The sequence below is a fragment of the Coregonus lavaretus genome, assembly GCF_964263955.1.
Source record: "Coregonus lavaretus genome assembly, contig: HAP1_SCAFFOLD_4849, whole genome shotgun sequence".
NCBI lineage: Eukaryota > Metazoa > Chordata > Actinopteri > Salmoniformes > Salmonidae > Coregonus > Coregonus lavaretus.
The window spans coordinates 22,159-45,930 of record NW_028159912.1 but is presented as its reverse complement, the minus strand read 5'-3'; the positions used below and the strand labels follow the sequence as shown (position 1 = coordinate 45,930).

General features: G+C 44.0%; 1 protein-coding gene across 1 annotated transcript; it reads left to right on the top strand.

The window, feature by feature from the left end:
• Nucleotides 1-109: 109 nt before the first annotated feature.
• Nucleotides 110-22,176, top strand: LOC311122342 (regulator of G-protein signaling 6-like; the record flags this gene model as incomplete). Its single annotated transcript, XM_084196717.1, has 11 exons — nucleotides 110-186; nucleotides 1,241-1,322; nucleotides 1,536-1,610; nucleotides 2,528-2,626; nucleotides 7,436-7,497; nucleotides 12,108-12,218; nucleotides 15,254-15,379; nucleotides 16,724-16,910; nucleotides 19,801-19,884; nucleotides 21,900-21,959; nucleotides 22,126-22,176. Coding segments are annotated over 11 exons (1,014 nt in total), but the record flags the coding sequence as incomplete, so codon positions are not given.
• Between the last annotated feature and the right edge of the window lie 1,596 nt (nucleotides 22,177-23,772).

The window sequence follows — 23,772 nt, the reverse complement described above, 5'->3', positions numbered from 1 at the left end:
CCCTAACCTCTCCCTCTCGCTCTCCCCTCTCTCTCCTTCCTCTCTCACTCCCTCCCTCCCTCCTCCCTCCCTCCCTCTCCCCTCCCCCCTGCTTCTCTCTATCAATCAGGAGAACCTGGCCAGACTACAGAGAGCCTTCGCCAGGAAGTGGGAGTTTATATTCATGCAGGCCGAGGCTCAGGTCAAGTAAGTGAATCAAATCAAATCAAATTTTATTGGCCACATGCGCCGAATACAATAGGTGCAGACATTACAGTGAAATGCTTACTTACAGCCCTTAACCAACAGTGCATTTATTTTTAATAAAAAAGTAGAATAAAACAACAAAAAAGTGTTGAGAAAAAAAGAGCAGAAGTAAAATAAAACAACAGTAGTGTGTGTGGATTGGTTCTTCTATCCTTGTGAGACCCCACAAGACCCCACAAGTCCCCACAAGACCCCACAAGTCCCCACAAGTCTCCACAAGACCCCACAAGACCCCACAAGACCCCACAAGTCCCCACAAGACCCCACAAGTCCCCACAAGTCCTCACAAGTCCCCACAAGACCCCACAAGTCCCCACAAGTCCCCACAAGTCCCCACAAGACTCCACAAGTCCCCACAAGACCCCACAAGTCCCCACAAGTCCCCACAAGACCCCACAAGTCCCCACAAGACCCCACAAGTCCCCACAAGACCCCACAAGACCCCACAAGTCCCCACAAGTCCCCACAAGACCCCACAAGTCCCCACAAGTCCCCACAAGACCCCACAAGTCCCCACAAGACCCCACAAGTCCCCACAAGTCCCCACAAGACCCCACAAGACCCACAAGTCCCCACAAGGATAGTAAAACAAGGGAAATTCTCCCTTAAGGGGACATTAGATTAGTTAGATTTAAGGTTAGGGCTAGAATTAGGGTTGGGTTTAGGGTTAGGCTTAGGGAAAGTAGACTTTTGAATGGAAATCAATTTTAGGTCCCCCAAGGTTAGAATAACATAATGTGTGTTTGTGTCTGTGTGTTTTCTTCTTTTTTATATTAGTGAGTGTATTGTATTTGGGTGGATGTTTTTATATAACAAAGTAAACACCCTTAGGCTATGTCTAACACTATCTCTTCTCTCTCTTTTCTCTGTCTCTTTTCTCTGTCTCTGTCTCTGTCTCTGTCTCTGTCTCTGTCTCTGTCTCTCTCTGTCTCTCTCTCTCTCTCTCTCTCTCTCTCTCTCTCTCTCTCTCTCTCTCTCTCTTCCTCTCCTCCAGGATCGACAGGAAAAAGGATAGAATTGAGAGGAAGATTCTAGATAGTCAAGAAAGAGCTTTCTGGGATGTCCATAGACCTGTGGTATGTGCGTGCTTGTGTGTGTGTGTGTGTGTGGGACGTACAAGACTGTGTGTGTGTGTATGTGTGTGTGTGTGTGTGTGTGTGCGTGTATGTGTTTTTTGTGGTGTGTACCTGGACTTGCCCATTAACACTGCATTTCTATTTTGAAAGTGTTTCCTGTTTCCTGTTTCCTGTGCCTACTGAACATAACACTTGATCCTCTATGATCTCCAGCCAGGTTGTGTGAACACCACAGAGATGGACATCAGGAAATGCAGACGCATGAAGAACCCACAGAGAGTCAAGAAGGTATGGCCAGGAAGGACTAGATTCACTAGACTGTGCCCAGAACTATTGGGTTGGTGTAGTGGGTGGGTCACTAGACAATGTCAAAGGCTTTACAAAAAAAGTTTGAAAAACCCAATACGGGATGATGGTAACATGCCACTCTTCCCTCTCCTTTCTTCTCCTCCATTTCTCTCTCCTTCTCTCCATCCCCCTGATTTCTCTCTCCTTCTCTCCATCCCCCTGATTTCTCTCTCCTTCTCTCCATCCCCCTGATTTCTCTCTCCTTCTCTCCATCCCCCTGATTTCTCTCTCCTTCTCTCCATCCCCCTGATTTCTCTCTCCTTCTCTCCATCCCCCTGATTCCTCTCTCCTCTCCACCCCCCTGATTTCTCTCTCCTTCTCTCCACCCCCCTGATTTCTCTCTCCTTCTCTCCATCCCCCTGATTTCTCTCTCCTTCTCTCCATCCCCCTGATTCCTCTCTCCTCTCCATCCCCCTGATTTCTCTCTCCTTCTCTCCATCCCCCTGATTTCTCTCTCCTTCTCTCCATCCCCCTGATTTATATCTCCTTCTCTCCATCCCCCTGATTTCTCTCTCCTTCTCTCCATCCCCCTGATTCCTCTCTCCTTCTCTCCATCCCCCTGATTTCTCTCTCCTTCTCTCCATCCCCCTGATTTCTCTCTCCTTCTCTCCATCCCCCTGATTTCTCTCTCCTTCTCTCCATCCCCCTGATTTCTCTCTCCTTCTCTCCATCCCCCTGATTTCTCTCTCCTTCTCTCCATCCCCCTGATTTCTCTCTCCTTCTCTCCATCCCCCTGATTTCTCTCTCCTTCTCTCCATCCCCCTGATTTCTCTCTCCTTCTCTCCATCCCCCTGATTTCTATCTCCTTCTCTCCATCCCCCTGATTTCTCTCTCCTTCTCTCCATCCCCTTGTCCAGTCAGTATATGGACTGATAGAGGAGGGTCAGTCTCAGAGCCCAGTACACACACCCTCACAAATAGCCAAGAAAGGCACCAAAGAGGACATGGAGAAAGAGGTACTTCTGTGTCTGTGTGTTCTATTGGATGTTGGATGTTCTATTAGATGTTGGATGTTCTGTTGGATGTTGGATGTTCTATTAGATGTTGGATGTTCTATTGGATGTTGGATGTTCTAATGGATGTTGGATGTTCTAATGGATGTTTTATTAGATGTTGGATGTTCTGTTGGATGTTCTATTGCACATATGTCAAACACAAGGCCCGATTCAGCACGTGACACATTCCTATCTGGCACGCACAATGACTTGGGTTGTCAATTCACTTTGACACACTTCCATACTGCCAGCAATGCGCTGCACTACAAGTCACAGCAAGCACTGCCAACGTGTTGCACGCCAAATGGCAATGCATTGCCACCCACACACCCCTCCTCCCAGACCCACACACACCCACACACGAGCCAGCCAGTGCACTGTATCATATCACTAATGGCACTGACAAAAATCTTCTGCCGGACTGAAAGTTTAAAGGTGTTGATTCCAACGGGTCATTACTGTAGCCTACAGAAAATGTCATCTTGGTTGTCAAAAAGTTATAAGTTAAAGGATTCACACTACTAAATCACTGCTAAAGGACAATAGGACATACAAGGGAGTATAAATGAGTCAACAGTTGAGTCATCTACTTTATGAAAGTATAGCCTGATGCGCTCGCATCGGTGAATTCAACTTCAATTGCGCTGCATTCGTGTGTCCCGTTTACGGCGCACAGCGGAGGGAAAGTGTACAGACACATACCACAGTCCTAGATAGGATGAAACATACACACAGTCCTAGATAGGCTGAAACATACCACAGTCCTAGATAGGCTGAAACATACCACAGTCCTACATAGGCTGACACATACCACAGTCCTAGATAGGCTGAAACATGCCACAGTCCTAGATAGGCTGAAACATACCACAGTCCTAGATAGGCTGACACATGCCACAGTCCTAGATAGGCTGAAACATACCACAGTCCTAGATAGGCTGAAACATACCACAGTCCTAGATAGGCTGAAACATGCCACAGTCCTAGATAGGCTGACACATGCCACAGTCCTAGATAGGCTGACACATACCACAGTCCTAGATAGGCTGAAACATACCACAGTCCTAGATAGGCTGAAACATACCACAGTCCTAGATAGGCTGAAATATACCACAGTCCTAGATAGGCTGACACATGCCACAGTCCTAGATAGGATGAAACATACCACAGTCCTAGATAGGCTGAAACATACCACAGTCCTAGATAGGCTGAAACATACCACAGTCCTAGATAGGCTGAAACATAATACAGTCCTAGATAGGCTGAAACATACCACAGTCCTAGATAGGCTGAAACATACCACAGTCCTAGATAGGATTAAACATACCACAGTCCTAGATAGGCTGACACATACCACAGTCCTAGATAGGCTGAAACATACCACAGTCCTAGATAGGATGAAACATACCACAGTCCTAGATAGGCTGAAACATGCCACAGTCCTAGATAGGCTGAAACATACCACAGTCCTAGATAGGCTGAAACATGCCACAGTCCTAGATAGGATTAAACATACCACAGTCCTAGATAGGCTGAAACATGCCACAGTCCTAGATAGGATGAAACATACCACAGTCCTAGATAGGCTGACACATGCCACAGTCCTAGATAGGATGAAACATACCACAGTCCTAGATAGGATGAAACATACCACAGTCCTAGATAGGCTGAAACATACCACAGTCCTAGATAGGATGAAACATACCACAGTCGTAGATAGGCTGAAACATACCACAGTCCTAGATAGGCTGACACATGCCACAGTCCTAGATAGGCTGACACATACCACAGTCCTAGATAGGCTGAAACATACCACAGTCCTAGATAGGATGAAACATACCACAGTCCTAGATAGGCTGAAACATACCACAGTCCTACATAGGCTGACACATACCACAGTCCTACATAGGCTGACACATACCACAGTCCTAGATAGGCTGAAACATACCACAGTCCTAGATAGGATGAAACATACCACAGTCCTAGATAGGCTGACACATACCACAGTCCTACATAGGCTGACACATACCACAGTCCTACATAGGCTGAAACATACCACAGTCCTAGATAGGCTGAAACATACCACAGTCCTAGATAGGCTGAAACATACCACAGTCCTAGATAGGCTGAAACATACCACAGACCTACATAGGCTGACACATACCACAGTCCTACATAGGCTGAAACATACCACAGTCCTAGATAGGCTGAAACATACCACAGTCCTAGATAGGCTGAAACATACCACAGTCCTAGATAGGCTGAAACATACCACAGTCCTAGATAGGCTGAAACATACAGTGGGGAAAAAAAGTATTTAGTCAGCCACCAATTGTGCAAGTTCTCCCACTTAAAAAGATGAGAGAGGCCTGTAATTTTCATCATAGGTACACGTCAACTATGACAGACAAATTGAGATTTTTTTTCCAGAAAATCACATTGTAGGATTTTTAATGAATTTATTTGCAAATTATGGTGGAAAATAAGTATTTGGTCACCTACAAACGAGCAAGATTTCTGGCTCTCACAGACCTGTAACTTCTTCTTTAAGAGGCTCCTCTGTCCTCCACTCGTTACCTGTATTAATGGCACCTGTTTGAACTTGTTATCAGTATGAAAGACACCTGTCCACAACCTCAAACAGTCACACTCCAAACTGCACTATGGCCAAGACCAAAGAGCTGTCAAAGGACACCAGAAACAAAATTGTAGACCTGCACCAGGCTGGGAAGACTGAATCTGCAATAGGTAAGCAGCTTGGTTTGAAGTAATCAACTGTGGGAGCAATTATTAGGAAATGGAAGACATACAAGACCACTGATAATCTCCCTCAATCTGGGGCTCCTCGCAAGATCTCACCCTGTGGGGTCAAAATGATCACAAGAACGGTGAGCAAAAATCCCAGAACCACACGGGGGGACCTAGTGAATGACCTGCAGAGAGCTGGGACCAAAGTAACAAAGCCTACCATCAGTAACACACTACGCCGCCAGGGACTCAAATCCTGCAGTGCCAGACGTGTCCCCCTGCTTAAGCCAGTACATGTCCAGGCCCGTCTGAAGTTTGCTAGAGTGCATTTGGATGATCCAGAAGAGGATTGGGAGAATGTCATATGGTCAGATGAAACCAAAATATAACTTTTTGGTAAAACCTCAACTCGTCGTGTTTGGAGGACAAAGAATGCTGAGTTGCATCCAAAGAACACCATACCTACTGTGAAGCATGGGGGTGGAAACATCATGCTTTGGGGCTGTTTTTCTGCAAAGGGACCAGGACGACTGATCCGTGTAAAGGAAAGAATGAATGGGGCCATGTATCGTGAGATTTTGAGTGAAAACCTCCTTCCATCAGCAAGGGCATTGAAGATGAAATGTGGCTGGGTCTTTCTGCATGACAATGATCCCAAACACACCGCCCGGGCAACGAAGGAGTGGCTTCGTAAGAAGCATTTCAAGGTCCTGTAGTGGCCTAGCCAGTCTCCAGATCTCAACCCCATAGAAAATCTTTGGAGGGAGTTGAAAGTCCGTGTTGCCCAGCGACAGCCCCAAAACATCACTGCTCTAGAGGAGATCTGCATGGAGGAATGGGCCAAAATACCAGCAACAGTGTGTGAAAACCTTGTGAAGACTTACAGAAAACGTTTGACCTGTGTCATTGCCAACAAAGGGTATATAACAAAGTATTGAGAAACTTTTGTTATTGACCAAATACTTATTTTCCACCATAATTTGCAAATAAATTCATAAAAAATCCTACAATGTGACTTTTCTGGATTTTTTTTCCTCATTTTGTCTGTCATAGTTGACGTGTACCTATGATGAAAATTACAGGCCTCTCTCATCTTTTTAAGTGGGAGAACTTGCACAATTGGTGGCTGACTAAATACTTTTTTTCCCCACTGTACCACAGTCCTAGATAGGATTAAACATACCACAGTCCTAGATAGGCTGAAACATGCCACAGTCCTAGATAGGCTGAAACATACCACAGTCCTAGATAGGCTGAAACATGCCACAGTCCTAGATAGGATGAAACATACCACAGTCCTAGATAGGCTGACACATACCACAGTCCTAGATAGGCTGACACATACCACAGTCCTAGATAGGATGAAACATACCACAGTCCTAGATAGGCTGAAACATACCACAGCCAGTGTTATGCAAGTTCTATGTCTGGCCAGCAAATTCGTTGTGTTTTTTCAGCATGGCCCTTACGCTGATTGAGTTTGACACCCCTGGGCTATTGGATGTTGGATGTTGAATTGGATGTTCTACTAGATGTTGGATGTTCTATTGGATGTTGGATGTTCTATTGGATGTTGGATGTTCTATTAGATGTTGGATGTTCTATTAGATGTTGGATGTTCTATTGGATGTTGGATGTTCTGTTGGATGTTCTATTGGATGTTGGATGTTCTATTGGATGTTGGATGTTCTATTGGATGTTGGATGTTATATTAGAGGTTCTATTGATGTTATATTGGATGTTGGCTGTTCTATTGGATGTTGGATGTTCTATTGGATGTTGGATGTTCTATTGGATGTTGGATGTTCCATTGGATGTTGGATGTTCCATTGGATGTTGGATGTTGTATTGGATGTTATATTAGATGTCCTAAGATGTACTTTATCAATTAAAATGTAATCCACACAATATACAATGTTCTTGTAATCACAAGAACATAGCTCTGAGTTTATCAATTAGAAACCAGTTTTAATCGTAATCAATGAATAATGATGTCTATTGTTTTTCCTCCACATCCCTCCTCAGATTGTGTTTCTTAACAGCCAGTTGGACAGACACTGTATGAAGGTTTCTAAAGTGGCTGAGAGGTAGGTATGACCAAAGCTCCACCATCTCACCTATAAAGCATATCCTGTCATAAAGCACATTGACGTTGATAAATCAACACATACAGTGGGGAAAAAAAGTATTTAGTCAGCCACCAATTGTGCAAGTTCTCCCACTTAAAAAGATGAGAGAGGCCTGTAATTTTCATCATAGGTACACGTCAACTATGACAGACAAAATGAGAAAAGAAATTCCAGAAAATCACATTGTAGGATTTTTTATGAATTTATTTGCAAATTATGGTGGAAAATAAGTATTTGGTCAATAACAAAAGTTTCTCAATACTTTGTTATATACCCTTTGTTGGCAATGACACAGGTCAAACGTTTTCTGTAAGTCTTCACAAGGTTTTCACACACTGTTGCTGGTATTTTGGCCCATTCCTCCATGCAGATCTCCTCTAGAGCAGTGATGTTTTGGGGCTGTCGCTGGGCAACACGGATTTTCAACTCCCTCCAAAGATTTTCTATGGGGTTGAGATCTGGAGACTGGCTAGGCCACTCCAGGACCTTGAAATGCTTCTTACGAAGCCACTCCTTCGTTGCCCGGGCGGTGTGTTTGGGATCATTGTCATGCTGAAAGACCCAGCCACGTTTCATCTTCAATGCCCTTGCTGATGGAAGGAGGTTTTCACTCAAAATCTCACGATACATGGCCCCATTCATTCTTTCCTTTACACGGATCAGTCGTCCTGGTCCCTTTGCAGAAAAACAGCCCCAAAGCATGATGTTTCCACCCCCATGCTTCACAGTAGGTATGGTGTTCTTTGGATGCAACTCAGCATTCTTTGTCCTCCAAACACGACGAGTTGAGTTTTTACCAAAAAGTTCTATTTTGGTTTCATCTGACCATATGACATTCTCCCAATCCTCTTCTGGATCATCCAAATGCACTCTAGCAAACTTCAGACGGGTCTGGACATGTACTGGCTTAAGCAGGGGGACACAGCAGGATTTGAGTCCCTGGCGGCGTAGTGTGTTACTGATGGTAGGCTTTGTTACTTTGGTCCCAGCTCTCTGCAGGTCATTCACTAGGTCCCCCCGTGTGGTTCTGGGATTTTTGCTCACCGTTCTTGTGATCATTTTGACCCCACGGGGTGAGATCTTGCATGGAGCCCCAGATCGAGGGAGATTATCAGTGGTGTTGTATGTCTTCCATTTCCTAATAATTGCTCCCACAGTTGATTTCTTCAAACCAAGCTGCTTACCTATTGCAGATTCAGTCTTCCCAGCCTGGTGCAGGTCTACAATTTTGTTTCTGGTGTCCTTTGACAGCTCTTTGGTCTTGGCCATAGTGGAGTTTGGAGTGTGACTGTTTGAGGTTGTGGACAGGTGTCTTTTATACTGATAACAAGTTCAAACAGGTGCCATTAATACAGGTAACGAGGGGAGGACAGAGGAGCCTCTTAAAGAAGAAGTTACAGGTCTGTGAGAGCCAGAAATCTTGCTTGTTTGTAGGTGACCAAATACTTATTTTCCACCATAATTTGCAAATAAATTCATTAAAAATCCTACAATGTGATTTTCTGGATTTTATTTTCTCAATTTGTCTGTCATAGTTGATGTGTACCTATGATGAAAATTACAGGCATCTCTCATCTTTTTAAGTGGGAGAACTTGCACAATTGGTGGCTGACTAAATACTTTTTTTCCCCACTGTATATATTGTATCAACCGGTGTGGAATTCCAGAGCTCTGAATAGAAGAAACCACCCTCCTCCCTTCCTCTGCACTCCTCCAACCCCAGTCTATCTCAACCCTTTGGCTCGGTAGCCTCACTAGCCCCAGTCCATGCAGCTTTCCAGTTAATCCTGGGTCTGCAGTGGAGTGTTGTTAAGCCGCTAGCCCACAGCACCAGCACAGAGACTGTGATTACTCCAGGGGTCATCTGGTGGGCTGGTGGGTGACCTTTGACCCTTGTCATAGAGCTGGGAATGATTGGGGGCTCAGCCTTAGGCAAGGTCAAGGGGCAAGGTACAGGCTGGAGGGCAGGACTGAAGTGGGGTTATGGTTTCCGAATGTGACCTTCTACCAGGGATTGTGTGTGTGTGTGTGCGTGCGTGTGTGTATTTGTGTGTGTGTGTGTGTGTGTGTGTGTGTGTGTGTGTGTGTGTGTGTGTGTGTGTGTGTGTGTGTGTGTGTGTGTGTGTGTTTTCTAATAATTCCTTTAAAGAGCTCATGTCCAGTGTCGCTATGGTGATGCAGGTAGGGTGTTTGAAACTGAACTTGCACTGTGGTGGAAACTGCTGTTGGCTCACCAGTTTCCATCTAAACTACTGTTGGCTCACCAGTTTCCATCTAAACTACTGTTGGCTCACCAGTTTCCATCTAAACTACTGTTGGTTCACCAGTTTCCATCTAAACTACTGTTGGCTCACCAGTTTCCATCTAAACTACTGTTGGCTCACCAGTTTCCATCTAAACTACTGTTGGCTCACCAGTTTCCATCTAAACTACTGTTGGCTCACCAGTTTCCATCTAAACTACTGTTGGCTCACCAGTTTCCATCTAAACTACTGTTGGCTCACCAGTTTCCATCTAAACTACTGTTGGCTCACCAGTTTCCATCTAAACTACTGTTGGCTCACCAGTTTCCATCGAAACTACTGCTGGCTCACCAGTTTCCATCTAAACTACTGTTGGCTCACCAGTTTCCATCTAAACTACTGTTGGCTCACCAGTTTCCATCTAAACTACTGTTGGCTCACCAGTTTCCATCTAAACTACTGTTGGTTCACCAGTTTCCATCTAAACTACTGTTGGCTCACCAGTTTCCATCTAAACTACTGTTGGCTCACCAGTTTCCATCTAAACTACTGTTGGCTCACCAGTTTCCATCTAAACTACTGTTGGCTCACCAGTTTCCATCTAAACTACTGTTGGCTCACCAGTTTCCATCTAAACTACTGTTGGCTCACCAGTTTCCATCTAAACTACTGTTGGCTCACCAGTTTCCATCGAAACTACTGCTGGCTCACCAGTTTCCATCTAAACTACTGTTGGCTCACCAGTTTCCATCTAAACTACTGTTGGCTCACCAGTTTCCATCTAAACTACTGTTGGCTCACCAGTTTCCATCTAAACTACTGTTGGTTCACCAGTTTCCATCTAAACTACTGTTGGCTCACCAGTTTCCATCTAAACTACTGTTGGCTCACCAGTTTCCATCTAAACTACTGTTGGCTCACCAGTTTCCATCTAAACTACTGTTGGCTCACCAGTTTCCATCTAAACTACTGTTGGCTCACCAGTTTCCATCTAAACTACTGTTGGCTCACCAGTTTCCATCTAAACTACTGTTGGCTCACCAGTTTCCATCTAAACTACTGTTGGCTCACCAGTTTCCATCTAAACTACTGTTGGCTCATCAGTTTCCATCTAAACTACTGTTGGCTCACCAGTTTCCATCTAAACTACTGTTGGCTCACCAGTTTCCATCTAAACTACTGTTGGCTCACCAGTTTCCATCTAAACTACTGTTGGCTCACCAGTTTCCATCTAAACTACTGTTGGTTCACCAGTTTCCATCTAAACTACTGTTGGCTCACCAGTTTCCATCTAAACTACTGTTGGCTCACCAGTTTCCATCTAAACTACTGTTGGCTCACCAGTTTCCATCTAAACTACTGTTGGCTCACCAGTTTCCATCTAAACTACTGTTGGTTCACCAGTTTCCATCTAAACTACTGTTGGCTCACCAGTTTCCATCTAAACTACTGTTGGCTCACCAGTTTCCATCTAAACTACTGTTGGCTCACCAGTTTCCATCTAAACTACTGTTGGCTCACCAGTTTCCATCTAAACTACTGTTGGCTCATCAGTTTCCATCTAAACTACTGTTGGCTCACCAGTTTCCATCTAAACTACTGTTGGCTCACCAGTTTCCATCTAAACTACTGTTGGCTCACCAGTTTCCATCTAAACTACTGTTGGCTCACCAGTTTCCATCTAAACTACTTTTGGCTCACCAGTTTCCATCTAAACTACTGTTGGCTCACCAGTTTCCATCTAAACTACTGTTGGCTCACCAGTTTCCATCTAAACTACTGCTGGTTCACCAGTTTCCATCTAAACTACTGTTGGCTCACCAGTTTCCATCTAAACTACTGTTGGCTCACCAGTTTCCATCTAAACTACTGTTGGCTCACCAGTTTCCATCTAAACTACTGTTGGCTCACCAGTTTCCATCTAAACTACTGTTGGCTCACCAGTTTCCATCTAAACTACTGTTGGCTCACCAGTTTCCATCGAAACTACTGCTGGCTCACCAGTTTCCATCTAAACTACTGTTGGTTCACCAGTTTCCATCTAAACTACTGTTGGCTCACCAGTTTCCATCGAAACTACTGCTGGCTCACCAGTTTCCATCTAAACTACTGTTGGCTCACCAGTTTCCATCTAAACTACTGTTGGCTCACCAGTTTCCATCTAAACTACTGTTGGTTCATCAGTTTCCATCTAAACTACTGTTGGCTCACTAGTTTCCATCTAAACTACTGTTGGCTCACCAGTTTCCATATCCACATCTGACTGATCATGTGTCAGTCTTCACAATGTCCATCTCTGTGTGTTGTCTGTTGTGTTGCTGTCAGTCTGATGTCTTACACAGAGCAGTACCAGGAGTATGACCCGTTGGTGGTGTCACCAGAACCGTCCAACCCCTGGACTAGTGACGACCTCTCATTCTGGGACCTGGAGGCCAGGTGAGAACCACAACACCCAGAATCAAGTAATACTAAGGTCTTGTAAAAAAGGTATTTGGTTGCAGGGTTTGCAAGGGCATCAACTACAAAAGGAAACACCCAAACTCACAGGAAATACTTCCAGGAAGTGAAGCCTTTTCCTTTTCTAGCCCACAGCCTTTCCACTGCAAAATCACCGTCAGTGACCGAATGGAACACAGGGCAAGGACAAGCTATCGTCCTATATCATTCCTATACAGTGACTTCAAAGTACCAGATTTACAGATAGCTATCTATCTCGCCTACGCTGTGTCTCACATAATCACCTTTAGACTTAGAAAATAGCAATGACCTCCCATCGTCCTATATCTTAATTAAATACAGATATAAAATATATATTCAGGGCTAGACTAGGCTGTCACCCAGCACAGTGTAGTTCTGGAAGCCTTGGGTCTCCTTATGTAGAGGTTAATCAACCAGACGTATACCGTATTTTCCCGCACTATAAGGCGCACCGGAGTATAAGCCGCAGCAGCTAAATTGAATGAATATTGAATGATGTGTACATATATAAGCCGCACTGGACTATAAGCCGCAGGTGTTTTAATGTTTAATTACCATATGTAAAGGGTTCGTGCACAGAGGGGATTGTCGGGAAAGAGACAAACTGTCTCGCTCTCGTAATGTCTGTCTGTCTTGCTCTCGTTCTGTCTCTCGTTCTGTCTCTCGTACCACTCTCGGTTCCACTTTTACTTTTGCGCGCTACCTGTCTCACTCTTTTCCGGCCTCCAGCTTTTCCTGCTGGAGCCCGCCGCTTAAAGGTGGGGGGCGCGGACCGGTCATAGAGCCCATAGAGTTAAAGTTGGTGGACTGTAACCTGTAAAATCCATAGATTTAGGAGGTCTTCTAGTGGCCGTTAGCTGTAAAAATCCATAGATTAGCCGCACCGTTATATAAGCCGCAGGGTCGAAAATTGGTTACGGTAACGGTAAATTACGGTAATCATTGTGTCTAATTTAGCTTCATAATCCTGATAAATTGATGAATTACATTAAGTACAGTTTAGGGATATGTCTTGCAGAGATGTAAAAGATTAGGTGTCATGTGAACGCTGCCATTACAGTACTATGCTGTCACTGTTTCTACTTCCCTGTCACCACTTGTCCAACGTCATGTGGTGTTTGAGACTGTTTGAGACTGTTTGAGACAGTTTGAGATCAGAGACTGTTTCAGACTGTTTCAGACTGTTTGAGACTGTGTGAGACTGTTTGAGATCAGAGACTGTTTCAGACTGTTTCAGACTGTTTGAGACTGTGTGAGACTGTTTGAGATCAGAGACTGTTTCAGACTGTTTCAGACTGTTTGAGACTGTGTGAGACTGTTTGAGATCAGAGACTGTTTCAGACTGTTTCAGACTGTTTGAGACTGTGTGAGACTGTTTGAGATCAGAGACTGTTTCAGACTGTTTCAGACTGTTTCAGACTGTGTGAGACTGTTTGAGATCAGAGACTGTTTCAGACTGTTTCAGACTGTTTGAGACTGTGTGAGGCTGTTTGAGACTGTTTGAGATGGTTTGAGACTGTTTGAGTCTGTTTGAGATCACAGACTGTTTGAGACAACAGACTGTTTGAGACAGTTTGAGACTGTTTGAGACTGTTTGAGATCAGAGACTGTTTCAGACTGTTTCAGACTGTTTCAGACTGTGTGAGACTGTTTGAGATCAGAGACTGTTTCAGACTGTTTCAGACTGTTTGAGACTGTGTGAGACTGTTTGAGATCAGAGACTGTTTCAGACTGTTTCAGACTGTTTGAGACTGTGTGAGACTGTTTGAGACTGTTTGAGATGGTTTGAGACTGTTTGAGTCTGTTTGAGATCACAGACTGTTTGAGACAACAGACTGTTTGAGACAGTTTGAGACAGTTTGAGACTGTTTGAGATCAGAGACTGTTTCAGACTGTTTCAGACTGTTTGAGACTGTGTGAGACTGTTTGAGATCAGAGACTGTTTCAGACTGTTTGAGACTGTTTGAGACTGTTTGAGATGGTTTGAGACTGTTTGAGTCTGTTTGAGATCACAGACTGTTTGAGACAACAGACTGTTTGAGACAGTTTGAGACTGTTTGAGACTATTTGAGATCAGAGACTGTTTCAGACTGTTTCAAACGGTTTCAAACCGTTTGAGATCAGAGACGGTTTCAGACTGTTTCAGATTGTTTGAGATCAGAGACAGTTTGAGACTGTTTGAGATCAGAGACTGTTTGAGACTGTTTGAGACTGTTTGATATCAGAGACTGTTGGAGACTGTTTGAGATGTTTGAGATCACACATTGTTTGAGACTGTTTCAGACTGTTTCAGACTGTTTGAGATCAGAGACTGTTTCAGACTGTTTGAGATCAGAGACTATTTCCGACTGTTTGATGAGTTTGTTTCAGATCACAGTATTCATTTTTCCTGTATATCTATTTTTTAAATCTCTTGATCTTTCATGAATTCAAACTTTTTCTCCCTCCTCGTTATCCTGTGTCCAACTCTCTCCTTCTCTCCCTCTCCCCTCTCTCTCCCCTCTCTCCCTACACCCCTCTCCCTCTCCCCTCTCTTCCTACCCCCTCACCCCCTCTCTCCCTCTCCCCTCTCTCTCTCTCTCTCTTTATCTCCCTACCCCCTCTCTCTCTCCCCTCTCTCCCTACCCCCTCCCTCTCCCCTCTCTTCCTACCCCCTCTCTCCCTCTCCCCTCTCCCCTCTCTCCCTGCCCCTCTCTCCCTCTCCCCTCTCTCCCTACCCCCTCTTTCTCTCTCCCCTCTCTCCATCTTCCCTCTCTCCCTACCCCCTCTCTCTCTCCCCTCTCTCCCAACCCCCTCTCTCCTTCTCCCCTCTCTCCCTACCTCCTCTCTCACTCTCCCATCTCTCCCTACCCCCTCTCTCCCTCTTCCCTCTCTCCCTACCCCTCTCTCACTCTCCCCTCTCTCCTTACCCCCTCTCTCCCCTCTCTCCCCTCTCACCCTACCCCCTCTCTCCCACTCTCCTCTCTCCCTCTCCCCTCTCTCCCTCCCCTCAGTAAGGACCCCAGTCAACGGAGGGTGAGGAAGTGGGGTTTCTCTCTAGAAGAAGCTCTGAAGGATCCGGCAGGACGAGACCAGTTCCTCAAGTTCCTGGAATCAGAGTTCAGCTCAGAAAACCTACAGTTAGTCACATAGAACACTCCTCTCCTCTCCTTCTTTCATTCACACATCCTTTATCTCATCCCATCCATATTTCCTCTCACCTGATCCCCTCATCCTATCCCTCCATTTTCCCTCCCTTCCTCTCACCATCTCCTCCTTCCATCCCTCCTTCCTTATCCCTCTTCATCTCCCATCACCTGATCCCTTAGCTTCATCCCATCCCTCCATTCTTCTCCTTCCCCAGTTCTCCTCATCCTCTTCCATCCATCCCCTACCGCCATATTTTCCTTTCATCTTCCCTTCATCTCCTACATCTTTCCTTTCCTCTTCCCATCCCTCTGTTTGAAAGTTCACCCTCACTACCTCTACCCTTACTACCTCTACCCTCACTACCTCTACCCTCACTACCTCTACCCTCACTACCTTTACCCTCACTACCTCTACCCTTACTACCTCTACCCTCACTACCTCTACCCTCACTACCTCTACCTTCACTACCTCTACCCTCACTACCTCTACCCTCACTACCTTTACCCTCACTACCTCTACCATCACTACCTCTACCCTCACTACCTCTACCCTCACTACCTCTACCTTGTGTGTGAGTATGTGTGTCCCCTGAAGGCATGTTCTGATGAAGGGCTCTACTAAAGATGATAACAGGGTTGTGGACTGGAGAGATAACCAAGGTCGCTGGAGCCTTGGGGCTACTGAGGACGGACGGACACAACCTTATCTCTCTCCACTATCTCACCCTCTATTCAATCCACCTCTTTAATTACTTTGTTTTTAGTTTTTCCGAAAGGTTGGTGCTGTCATGTAATATTGTGTAACCCCTATACAGGTTCTGGTTGGTGCTGTAATATTGTGTAACCCCTATACAGGTTCTGGTTGGTGCTGTAATATTGTGTAACCCCTATACAGGTTCTGGTTGGTGCTGTAATATTGTGTAACCCCTATACAGGTTCTGGTTGGTTCAGTAATATTGTGTAACCCCTATACAGGTTCTGGTTGGTGCTGTAATATTGTGTAACCCCTATACAGGTTCTGGTTGGTTCAGTAATATTGTGTAACCCCTATACAGGTTCTGGTTGGTGCTGTAATATTGTGTAACCCCTATACAGGTTCTGGTTGGTGCTGTAATATTGTGTAACCCCTATACAGGTTCTGGTTGGTGCTGTAATATTGTGTAACCCCTATACATGTTCTGGTTGGTGCTGTAATATTGTGTAACCCCTATACAGGTTCTGGTTGGTGCTGTAATATTGTGTAACCCCTATACAGGTTCTGGTTGGTGCTGTAATATTGTGTAACCCCTATACAGGTTCTGGTTGGTGCTGTAATATTGTGTAACCCCTATACAGGTTCTGGTTGGCGGTGCAGGATCTGAAGAGGCAGCCTCTGGAGAATGTGGCAGAGCGGGCTCAGGAGATCTGGACAGAGTTTCTGGCAGAAGGCGCTCCCAGCTCCATCAACCTGGACTCACACAGCTACGAACGCACCAGCACCAACCTTAAAGACCCGGGACGATACAGCTACGAAGACGCACAGGTGCATTATATTACAGACAGACAAACAGACAGACAGACAGGTCCATTATATAACAGACCCTGGACGATACAGCTATGAAGATGAACATGTATATTATATTACAGACAGACAGGTACATTATATTACAGACAGACAGACAGACAGACAGACAGACAGACAGACAGACGGGTTCATTATATTACAGACAGACAGAGAGACAGGTTCATTATATTACAGACAGACAGAGAGAGAGACAGGTTCATTAAATTACAGACAGACAGACAGACAGACAGACAGACAGACAGACAGACAGACAGACAGACAGACAGGTTCATTATATTACAGACAGACAGAGAGACAGGTTCATTATATTACAGACAGACAGACAGACAGGTTCATTATATTACAGACAGACAGACAGACAGGTTCATTATATTACAGACAGACAGGTTCATTATATTACAGACAGACAGAGAGACAGGTTCATTATATTACAGACAGACAGACAGACAGGTTCATTATATTACAGACAGACAGACAGACAGACAGGTTCATTATATTACAGACAGACAGAGAGACAGGTTCATTATATTACAGACAGACAGAGAGACAGGTTCATTATATTACAGACAGACAGACAGACAGGTTCATTATATTACAGATAGACAGAGAGACAGGTTCATTATATTACAGACAGACAGAGAGACAGGTTCATTATATTACAGACAGACAGGTTCATTATATTACAGACAGACAGAGAGACAGGTTCATTATATTACAGACAGACAGGTTCATTATATTACAGACAGACAGACAGACAGACAGACAGACAGACAGACAGACAGGTTCATTATATTACAGACAGACAGGTTCATTATATTACAGACAGACAGACAGACAGGTTCATTATATTACAGATAGACAGAGAGACAGGTTCATTATATTACAGACAGAGAGACAGGTTCATTATATTACAGACAGACAGAGAGACAGGTTCATTATATTACAGACAGACAGACAGACAGGTTCATTATATTACAGACAGACAGACAGAAAGGTTCATTATATTACAGACAGACAGAGAGACAGGTTCATTATATTACAGACAGACAGACAGAGAGACAGGTTCATTATATTACAGACAGACAGAGAGACAGGTTCATTATATTACAGACAGACAGAGAGACAGGTTCATTATATTACAGACAGACAGACAGACAGGTTCATTATATTACAGACAGACAGAGAGACAGGTTCATTATATTACAGACAGACAGACAGACAGGTTCATTATATTACAGATAGACAGAGAGACAGGTTCAGTATATTACAGACAGACAGGTTCATTATATTACAGACAGACAGAGAGACAGGTTCATTATATTACAGACAGACAGACAGACAGGTTCATTATATTACAGACAGACAGAGAGACAGGTTCATTATATTACAGACAGACAGGTTCATTATATTACAGACAGAGAGACAGGTTCATTATATTACAGACAGACAGAGAGACAGGTTCATTATATTACAGATAGACAGAGAGACAGGTTCATTATATTACAGACAGACAGACAGACAGGTTAATTATATTACAGACAGACAGAGAGACAGGTTCAGTATATTACAGACAGACAGAGAGACAGGTTCATTATATTACAGACAGACAGGTTCATTATATTACAGATAGACAGAGAGACAGGTTCATTATATTACAGACAGACAGACAGGTTCATTATATTACAGACAGACAGAGAGACAGGTTCAGTATATTACAGACAGACAGAGAGACAGGTTCAGTATATTACAGATAGACAGAGAGACAGGTTCATTATATTACAGACAGACAGAGAGACAGGTTCATTATATTACAGACAGACAGAGAGACAGGTTCAATATATTACAGACAGACAGGTTCATTATATTACAGACAGACAGACAGACAGACAGGTTCATTATATTACAGACAGACAGGTTCAGTATATTACAGACAGACAGACAGACAGGTTCATTATATTACAGACAGACAGACAGACAGACAGGTTCATTATATTACAGACAGACAGAGAGACAGGTTCATTATATTACAGACAGACAGACAGACAGGTTCATTATATTACAGACAGACAGACAGACAGGTTCATTTTATTACAGACAGACAGAGAGACAGGTTCAGTATATTACAGATAGACAGAGAGACAGGTTCATTATATTACAGACAGACAGACAGACAGGTTCATTATATTACAGATAGACAGAAATTATATTACATTATATAAGCTAGGAGGAAGAGAAGGATGTAGAAAGAGGGAGGGACACAGAAAGGGGAGGGGTTAGAAAGAGGGAGGGACACAGAAAGGGGATGGGTTAGAAAGAGGGAGGGACACAGAAAGGGGAGGGGTTATAAAGAGGGAGGGACACAGAAAGGGGATGGGTTAGAAAGAGGGAGGGACACAGAAAGGGGAGGGGTTATAAAGAGGGAGGGACACTGAAAGGGGAGGGGTTAGAAAGAGGGAGGGACACAGAAAGGGGAGGGGATAGAAAGAGGGAGGGACACAGAAAGAGGAGGGGATAGAAAGAGGGAGGGACACTGAAAGGGGAGGGGTTAGAAAGAGGGAGGGACACTGAAAGGGGAGGGGTTAGAAAGAGGGAGGGACACAGAAAGAGGAGGGGATAAAAAGAGGGAGGGACACTGAAAGGGGAGGGGTTAGAAAGAGGGAGGGACACCGAAGGGGAGGGGTTAGAAAGAGGGAGGGACACAGAAGGGGAGGGGTTAGAAAGAGGGAGGGACACAGAAAGGGGAGAAGTTAGAAAGAGGGAGGGACACAGAAAGGGAGAAAAAATACTAACACCGCATACCGCTAAAACACAAAACTGATCTCTGTCTCCTCCCTCTCTCCTGTTTCAGGACCACATCTATAAGCTGATGAAGAGTGACAGCTACACACGTTACCTCCGCTCCAATGCTTACCAGGAGCTTCTGCTGATGAAGGTGTGTGTGTGTTTGTGCTAGTCTCCTTTTGCCTGGAGCAGACTGCAGTTAGACGCCATTCCTCAGCATCCAAGGTAGTGAAGCTCTGCCCTCTGCTGGAGATGTCCAGGTTCTGCAGTCAGTGACTTGGTAAACTACTTTATATTCTGAACCAGTGATATCAGTGACTTGGTAAACTACTGTTTAGTCTGAACCAGTGATATCAGTGACTTGGTAAACTACTTTATATTCTGAACCAGTGATATCAGTGACTTGGTAAACTACTGTTTAGTCTGAACCAGTGATATCAGTGACTTGGTAAACTACTGTTTAGTCTGAACCAGTGATATCAGTGACTTGGTAAACTACTGTTTAGTCTGAACCAGTGATATCAGTGACTTGGTAAACTACTGTTTAGTCTGAACCAGTGATATCAGTGACTTGGTAAACTACTGTTTAGTCTGAACCAGTGATACCAGTGACTTGGTAAACTACTGTTTAGTCTGAACCAGAGATATCAGTGACTTGGTAAATTACTGTTTAGTCTGAACCAGAGATATCAGTGACTTGGTAAACTACTGTTTAGTCTGTACCAGAGATATCAGTGACTTGGTAAACTACTGTTTAGTCTGAACCAGTGATATCAGTGACTTGGTAAACTACTGTTTAGTCTGAACCAGTGATATCAGTGACTTGGTAAACTACTGTTTAGTCTGAACCAGTGATATCAGTGACTTGGTAAACTACTGTTTAGTCTGAACCAGTGATATCAGTGACTTGGTAAACTACTGTTTAGTCTGAACCAGTGATATCAGTGACTTGGTAAACTACTGTTTAGTCTGAACCAGTGATATCAGTGACTTGGTAAACTACTGTTTAGTCTGAACCAGAGATATCAGTGACTTGGTAAACTACTGTTTAGTCTGAACCAGTGATATCAGTGACTTGGTAAACTACTGTTTAGTCTGAACCAGTGATATCAGTGACTTGGTAAACTACTGTTTAGTCTGAACCAGTGATATCAGTGACTTGGTAAACTACTGTTTAGTCTGAACCAGTGATATCAGTGACTTGGTAAACTACTGTTTAGTCTGTACCAGAGATATCAGTGACTTGGTAAACTACTGTTTAGTCTGAACCAGAGATATCAGTGACTTGGTAAACTACTGTTTAGTCTGAACCAGTGATATCAGTGACTTGGTAAACTACTGTTTAGTCTGAACCAGTGATATCAGTGACTTGGTAAACTACTGTTTAGTCTGAACCAGAGATATCAGTGACTTGGTAAACTACTGTTTAGTCTGAACCAGTGATATCAGTGACTTGGTAAACTACTGTTTAGTCTGTACCAGAGATATCAGTGACTTGGTAAACTACTGTTTAGTCTGAACCAGTGATATCAGTGACTTGGTAAACTACTGTTTAGTCTGAACCAGTGATATCAGTGACTTGGTAAACTACTGTTTAGTCTGAACCAGTGATATCAGTGACTTGGTAAACTACTGTTTAGTCTGAACCAGTGATATCAGTGACTTGGTAAACTACTGTTTAGTCTGAACCAGTGATATCAGTGACTTGGTAAACTACTGTTTAGTCTGAACCAGAGATATCAGTGACTTGGTAAACTACTGTTTAGTCTGTACCAGATATATCAGTGACTTGGTAAACTACTGTTTAGTCTGAACCAGTGATATCAGTGACTTGGTAAACTACTGTTTAGTCTGAACCAGTGATATCAGTGACTTGGTAAACTACTGTTTAGTCTGAACCAGAGATATCAGTGACTTGGTAAACTACTGTTTAGTCTGTACCAGAGATATCAGTGACTTGGTAAACTACTGTTTAGTCTGAACCAGTGATATCAGTGACTTGGTAAACTACTGTTTAGTCTGTACCAGAGATATCAGTGACTTGGTAAACTACTGTTTAGTCTGTACCAGAGATATCAGTGACTCCTTTACTTTGTTTTCAGCTCCCTTCTTTTTTTTCTTCCATTTCTCCTCTCCCTTCTCTTCCCATGATGCTTTGTGCCCCAGCCTGAGACGGAGCAGCAGCAGGGAAGACGCACCTCTCTGGAGAAGTTCACACGCAGCGTGGTCAGTGGCTCTTCCTCCCTGTCTTTTAGTCTGTCTGTCTGTCTGTCTGTCTGTCTCTCATCTACACATACTGTAGAGATGAATCCGACCACAACTTTGTTACAAAACTTCTCATCTGAAACCAACAAGGAAACCATCATATTAATTCCCTACTATCTCTCTTCAGGGAAAGTCACTGACGGGCAAACGGCTGACGGGCCTGATGCAGTCGTCCTGACCAGGCCTGGGGCTGGAGTAAGACAGCCATGCCCAGAGGAGCTGCTCCGCTGTGGGGAGAGGGCTGGATGTTGAAACTGAGAGGTCTAACTGGAGCCTGGACACAACGTCGCCCACATAACTGACTCCAGATCAGTTCCCTGAGCTCCAGTGGAGGACAGACAGCATGCAATAAGTAACCTAGATCTGATACGGGGACAGTGCTGTCTTTGCCTGCGTCTCAAATGGCACCCTATTCTCTATATAGTGCACTACTTTTGACCAGAGCCCAATTTTGACTAGAGCGCTAGTTTGTCCATAGGTCTCTGGTCAAAAGTAGTGCACTATAAAGGGAATAGGGTACCATTTGGGACGCTATAATTGTGTAGTTTATCGACATTTCACTCTGCCCGCTACTCTCTCTCTCTCCCTTAGGTTCCTTTTAATCGATTCTATAACCAAATGGAATGTCAGACTTCTTCTACTCTAGCCCAGCTCGTGTGAATACAGTATGATACCTTTATTATAACAGTTACACTGCTACTATGTTGTTCAATTACAGAAACATTAAAATGCTTAAACGCTTTGACTGATGTCATAATGGATTTAGAATTAGTACTTTATTTCCGATCTTTCACTCACTGGGATCTGCCCGTTAGGAAGTACATGGGAGCAGGGAATGGAATGGAACATAATGAGTGAATACATGTTTGGAAAATCTGTTCGGCTTTTCAGCCTTGATTTTATATACAGTACCAGTCAAAAGGGTTTTTCTTTATTTTTTTACTATTTTCTACATTGTAGAATAATAGTGAAGACATCAAAACTATGAAATAACACATATGGAATCATGTAGTGACCAAAAAAGTGTTAAACAAATCTAAATATATGTTATATTTGAGATTCTTCAAGGTAGCCACACTTTGCCCTGATGACAGCTTTGCACACTCTTGGCATTCTCTCAACCAGCTTCACCTGGAATGCTTTTCCAACAGTCTTGAAGGAGTTCCCACATATGCTGAGCACTTGTTGGCTGCTTTTCCTTCACTCTGCGGTCCGACTCATCCCAAACCATCTCAATTTGGTTGAGGTTGGGGGATTGTGGAGGCCAGGTCATCTGATGCAGCACTCCATCACTCTACTTCTTGGTAAAATAGCCCTTACACAGCCTGAAGGTGTGTTGGGTCATTGTCCTGTTGAAAAACAAATGATAGTCCCACTAAGCCCAAACCAGATGGAATGGCGTATCGCTGCAGAATGCTGTGATAGCCATGCTGGTTAAGTGTACCTTGAATTCTAAATAAATCACAGACAGTGTCACCAGCAAAGCACCCCCACACCATAACACCTCCTCCTCCATGCTTTACGGTGGGAACTACACATGCGGAGATCATCCGTTCACCCACACCGCGTCTCACAAAGACACGGCGGTTGAACCAAAATCTCAAATTTTGACTCCAGACCAAAGGACAAATTTCCACCGGACTAATGTCCATTGCTTGTGTTTCTTGGCCCAAGCAGGTCTCTTCTTCTTATTGGTGTCCTTTAGTAGTGGTTTCTTTGCAGCAATTCGACCATGAAGGCCTGATTCACCCAGTCCCCTCTGAACAGTTGATGT